At 49.1% G+C, this 6,133-nt stretch overlaps 1 protein-coding gene across 1 annotated transcript; it reads left to right on the top strand.

The window, feature by feature from the left end:
• The first annotated feature begins 1,594 nt into the window (after positions 1–1,594).
• On the top strand, positions 1,595–4,332 carry LOC123167276 (cysteine-rich receptor-like protein kinase 10). Its single transcript, XM_044585106.1, has 6 exons — positions 1,595–1,930; positions 2,020–2,165; positions 2,312–2,522; positions 2,995–3,232; positions 3,323–3,473; positions 3,569–4,332. The coding sequence occupies exons 1-6, from the start codon at positions 1,735–1,737 to the stop codon at positions 3,893–3,895; spliced, it is 1,269 nt and encodes a 422-aa protein (XP_044441041.1). The 5' UTR covers positions 1,595–1,734; the 3' UTR covers positions 3,896–4,332.
• The last annotated feature ends 1,801 nt before the right edge of the window (positions 4,333–6,133 follow it).

Here is a 6,133-nt window from a genome sequence, read left to right as displayed (position 1 = left end):
ACTGTCCCAAAACTGTTGTGCGTCTTTCGTCTTGGAAACCATGTTTTTGTTTAGCTAAGTGATGTGACCCGCGGTACCATGAACATATTATCATATGTGCACCTGGGAAACTGAGTGTGCTTCTTTTTTGTTATATAAGACTAGAATCTAGCTGTCAGTGGTATGGATACATTATCTATAATGATGTGTTAGCATTCTCGCTATTTGTTTTTTTGGAAGGCAAAAGTTGGTGTTTCCGATTTGGGCCTCAAATCACTGATTGATACATTATCTCATGTGCTTTTGTACTGTTTAGTTCTCTTTGTTATGTAATGTGCGCTTATAATATACCGTTTTCATCTAGCCTATTTTCTGACAAGCTTGAAATAGTTCACGCTAACACCCCTGGTATGTACTAGAATGTAGCAATCCCTTGCTTTTTTCTTCTCGAAACTCGTCAATTCTAGGCACACATTTTCTGTACCAATATTGCAAATTTTATATAGAATGTAGTGATTGCTTGTTTCTTTCTTAAAACTTGTGGATTATAGACGCACATTTGTTTGTACTACAATAGCACAAATTGAAAGTTTAAGGTTCCATTTTTAGGGCTTCATTTTAGACCATACACCACAGTCCAGGGTCTAAATAGGATTTATTTTCCCTTTGAAACAATACACTTTACTTATCGTTCACCAGTTCTGATAGCATTTGTATGTATATTTTTGTAAAAACAAGTTTGCTTTTGTTTTACACGACATGGTCAAGAACAATGTCAAGAACAACTCACCTATGGCTGGTAACCCCATCCCAAGATCAAAGACCGGTTCGACGCACTCTGTGTCTCTAAAAGTGGATTGTTTTTTCATCAGGAGGCGACGTTCTTGTCAATAGCAGGCGCTATTGGCGACTTTGTCAATCTTGAACATCTGTAACTGCAGTCATCAGTAGACACCCATCAGTAGACACCGTGAGTGTGTTTGTGTGTGAGCGCACACCTCTACGTTTTAGTTGGTGTTTCTTAAAAATAAAGCATCCATTACGACATTGATTATGAGAAAACCAATCACTTCAAAAAGGATCATGAGATAACCAACCATTCGAAGCAATGTCCCTTTAAGAATTCTTTTGAGAGGTGTTTTTTTTTTGTATTTTTGGTAACTGTGGAATTTGTGATGTGTTTATAACAAGGCATGGTGGAGTAGTAAATAGCCGGATACTTACTACCTCTCAACATCCCACTAAGACCTAACTGACTTAATGAAAGCTCATCAGTGGCTTAATTGGGACAGTTAGACTAATCTATCATGAACATGACTGGTTCTACCCCACTTACTTTACTTGCATCGTACTACCAGTTCATGGAACCTCCTTAGATTTACTGCCAACTCATGGAACCTCATCCTATGGTTTTTACCTTGTAGAGGTATAAGCAAAAAGAAGAGGATAATGATACTTTCCACTGCAAATGCGCCCTTTAGCCAGGATAATAACTGCGGTGTTGCTGCGTCGAACGCTCTGCCGACTGCCGGTGCCGGAAGAAGGAAAAACAAAGATCCGGTAGGTGGACATTTGGCAACTGCTGCTGCTACTAGTAGAACCTTTCAGCCGACCGCAGCCACCATCGTCTCACTCACTCCCACTCCCCGTCCCCGCCATTCTCACGTCTTTCTCCTCCTCCTCCTCCTCCCTTTTCACCACGTCAAGGTTCGTCAGGCAATCACCGGCAGAGACCTTCCTCCGCCGGAGCAGCGCATGGCGTCGCCGCGCGCTGGGCACCGCCAGCTCATGGGCGCGTCGTCGTCCCCGGCGCCGTCGGGCGACGGCGAGGCGACTGCGGGGCGCGGGTCGAGCCAGGAGGCGATGAAGATAATGGTATCCGTGCTGGTGGTGGTCATCTTCTGCACGCTCTTCTACTGCATCTACTGCTGGCGCTGGCGGAAGCGCAACGGTACGTGATCCTCCGCCGTCTCTGAAGTCTGAACCGGCTTGCTTCTTCTTGGTTACCACTGGGGCTGAAGTGGGAATGCAAATCTTCAGCCGTGAGGAGATCGCTGCTCCAGAGCCTGCGGCCGATGTCGAGCTCGGACCTGCCGCTCATGGACCTCGCCTCCATCCACGCCGCCACCGACAACTTCTCCAAGGCCAACAAGCTCGGCGAGGGCGGCTTCGGCCCTGTCTACAGAGTACGTGGTTTACTTAATAGTTGTAATTTAGTAGTCTCTCTATTAGCTAGTCCCTAGTGCACTCAACATTTGTGTAGAGAGATCAGCCTCTCCCGCCATTTCTGTGGTGAAATTGAACCGAGCTTTGATTGGCATGTAAACCAAAGGGCGTGCTGACGGGCGGGTCGGAGATCGCGGTGAAGCGGCTGTCGGCGCGGTCGCGGCAGGGCGCGGCAGAGTTCCGGAACGAGGTGGAGCTGATCGCCAAGCTGCAGCACCGCAACCTGGTGCGGCTGCTGGGCTGGTGCGCCGAGCGCGACGAGAAGCTGCTGGTCTACGAGTACCTCCCCAACCGCAGCCTCGACGCCTTCCTCTTCGGTGCGTCCCTTCCCTACCCCTTTCACCCGTCTCATCCATTTCGGTTGGTAGCTTGGAAAGAAAAGAGCTCGAGGGGGAGGAGCGGTGGTTGAAACCTGCGGCGTCGCGCCATTAAGTTCCGAGCTCGTTTGGTTAATGGGGGCCAGCCGGTGCAGTGCCTAGCTACTGCCCGGCGATCCATGGACCGCGCAATTAAATCGAGCAATCTGTCATTGATTAGCCGACTGGCGACGTACTACGTACTGATGGTAACCTGTAAGTGGCCGGATAATTATCGCGTGATGCGCACTGCGAGCCACCTGCACGCCACATGGTACTAACTAGGCCCCAACTTTTCCGGCTGGAAAACGAGATCATTAATTAATTAGTTGCTGCTAGTGATCTCTTCATGATGTACAGAGTACGTTTGCTGTGTTGGTCGATCCCTGATCACTCATCAGAGTTCTTAAATTTTTTTTACTTTGTTACGTAGATGCAAGCAAGAGCGCGCAGCTGGACTGGAAAACCCGGCACAGCATCATCCTGGGCATCGCCCGCGGGCTGCTCTACCTCCACGAGGACTCGCTGCTCAAGGTCGTCCACCGGGACCTCAAGGCCAGCAACGTGCTCCTCGACAACAAGATGAGGCCCAAGATCTCCGACTTCGGCATGGCCAAGATCTTCGAGGACGAGTGCATCGAGGTTAACACCGGCCGCGTCGTCGGAACCTAGTAAGCGACCACCTCCATTACTGTGTAGTGTTGGCCGGCCGTACTGCATGCATGCTTACTCACCTGAATTCGGGCCCCCATGCAATGCAGCGGGTACATGGCGCCGGAGTTCGTGATGGAGGGCGTGTTCTCGGTCAAGTCGGACGTGTTCAGCTTCGGGGTCCTTCTCATCGAGATCCTCGGCGGCAAGCGGAACGGCGCGCTCTACCTCGAGGAGCACGAGCAGACCCTCATCCAAGACGTACGTAGTACATAATCTCTCAAAACTCTAGTGGTATCACTAGCATTATCTACTGGTAAGCTTCAGCACTGAGCTGCTGCTCTGTGTTGGTGCAGGCATGGAAGAGCTGGACGGAGGAGAAGGCGGCCGAGTTCATGGACCCGGCGCTGGGGCGGGCCTACTCCAAGGAGGAGGCGTGGCGGTGCTTCCACGTGGGACTCCTCTGCGTGCAGGACGACCCGGAGCTCCGGCCGACCATGTCCAGCGTCCTGCTCATGCTCATCAGCGACCACATGAACCTGCCCGCGCCGGCCAGGCCGCCCATGTTCACCCGGCTGAGGACCTTCCCGGCGGCGATGATCCCCTTCTCCACCAAGACCGAGTCCACCTTCTCGCCCCAGTCCATCAACGACGTCTCCATCACCGTCGTCGAGCCGCGATGAGGTTGATGGTGCCCTTTTGTTGTTGTGTACATACTGCTAGCAGCTGAAATGTTCTTCGAGAAGGCCGGCCGCCGTTGGATTTTTGTAGTTATGGTGAAAGTGCGTACACACTGTGGCACAAAGCTTCCGTGCAGATGGTGACAAAGTGAGATCCATGGCGAATTGAGTACACATGATTGGTTTTTTCCCGTTGATTAATTTCTATGCACAAAGCTTCGTGCATAGAAACAGTTTTTTTTCCTTCTGTTTTGAGCATTTTCCGTGACAATTTGGGTCATGTATCAGGGAATTCAGGGTTTGGTGTCCAGAAGCTTCAGAAAGTGGAGTGTGACACTGAAAGTGTTGTAATGTGGACAGAAGGTCCGCTGAACTTTTGCCTTGGCAATTGACCGGACCGGGAAGGAGGAACGACCGAATGAGATTCCCCATTTCTTTCACCCTCGTTATGTCGCGTCACCACTAACCTGTGCTGCTTAATATAACAAAGAAAAGAAACAGTGACCAGAGCGAGCAAGACTTTATGACTTGCTGTGCCACTTTGCTGGTCCACTGCTCACACCAAGCGAAAGGTGCTGTTGTTAACTTTGGTAGATTAAGACCAACATTTTGTTGGCCCAGGTTCATGGACGTTGTGCGGGAGAAATGGGCTTTGGCTTGCAGCCATCCTTTTGGTCCCTTGACAGATGCAATGAATCCATGGCAGCATTGTATTAGGAGGCTGCGGCACCACCCTGGAGGGTGGGGGGCTAACCTTGGTGGTGCCTATTTTTTTTGAAAATTCAAAACCCTTTATTAAGTGGTAATCAAAGTACTAGCATCATTTACAAGCATAGGGGTAATGGCACTAGGTGCCTTATCAAACCAAGTACCAGGTGGAGAAAATCTAGCAATCCTCGCCGGTTCATGCGCTACAAAATTTCCTTCTCAATAACAGTGCTCGTAGTGGACTTGTGATACATCGCGAGTCATATGATAACAATCGTCCAAATAGCAGCAGCCAATCCCAAGAAAGTACCACCATCTTGCATTGCAACAATCATATCAGAATTATCAGAGTTGATGATTAACCTGGAGCATCCGAATGACTGGCCATAGGGAATAATGTTGTAGGGGATTGTGTGGATGCTCTTATCACTGAAGCTACAACTCTTCACTTTAGTCTAAATCTTACCTTGGTGGTGCCCTTAAGTCCAAAAGACCGCCTTATTTGGTAAGATCTAGGAATTCGATTTGTTAGATGATGTCCTGGGTTATCCGAGGCGGAGTGGGCTCTTAGATATAGCATTGAGGATGATATACTTTTCATCACGCTCGGTGAAGGAATCCATTGGCGGCGGCAAGGATCCCAAACTTGGATTGAAAAGGAAGACCTCGATACCGTGTATTGCAGGATCGTTGCGCTTAGGGATGGTCCCAATAATATCACTGAACATGAGGCATTCCAAAAGGCACATATATTCCTTTTATAGGGAGTTGCTGGCCTCGGGTGAACGTGGCGGCGCTAAGTTGGTGGTGGTGGTGGTGGTCGGGGGGGGGGGGGGGTCGGGTCTGCTAGTGCCATCAAAAATGATACATTAACTGCCCCTTTCCTGCCCAAGGAGTTAAAGGTGGCTCTTGCGGCCACGCGTACTAATACTGCACCAGGACCAAATGGTTCCCAATGACTTTTTATTAAAAAAAATTGGCCCATGGTGGGCCCACAAATGTTTGAGTTGCTTGATGACTTTACCAAAGGTAGGATTGGCATCATCTAAACTACGCTATTATCACTTTGCTTCCCAAGGTCCCAGGGGCATACTTTATTAAGCAATTTTGACTCCGATCAATGCAACATTTAGTCTACTCATCAAAGGGTTTGCAACGCGGGTATCACCAGTTACCAACCGGGTCATAGGTTCGAGCCAAACTGCCTTTATTCGAGGTGGAAGTATCCTTGAAGGCATTTCGGTTCTTCATGAAGTTCTACAATCTGCACAAGTCAAGAAGGAAAATGTCTTTATCCTCAAACTAGACTTCGAGAAAGCGTATGATCGTGTCAGTTGGGAGTTCTTGGAAAGAGTTTTCCATCGAAAAAGTTTTGACCCATTATGGGTTAGCTGGATTATGCAGCTTCTTAGATGCAAGCAAACCACCATTAACATTAATGGGGAGCCCGACCCCTTTTTTCGAAACTTGAGGGGCGTTCGGCAAGGTGACCCGATACCCCTTCTCCTTTTCAACCTAGTAGTTGACGCCTTG

Source organism: Triticum aestivum, chromosome 7D (assembly GCF_018294505.1).
Source record: "Triticum aestivum cultivar Chinese Spring chromosome 7D, IWGSC CS RefSeq v2.1, whole genome shotgun sequence".
In the NCBI taxonomy this organism is placed as follows: Eukaryota; Viridiplantae; Streptophyta; class Magnoliopsida; order Poales; family Poaceae; genus Triticum; species Triticum aestivum.
Note: the sequence above shows the minus strand (reverse complement) of the source record. Positions and strands in the feature narration are given on the sequence as shown.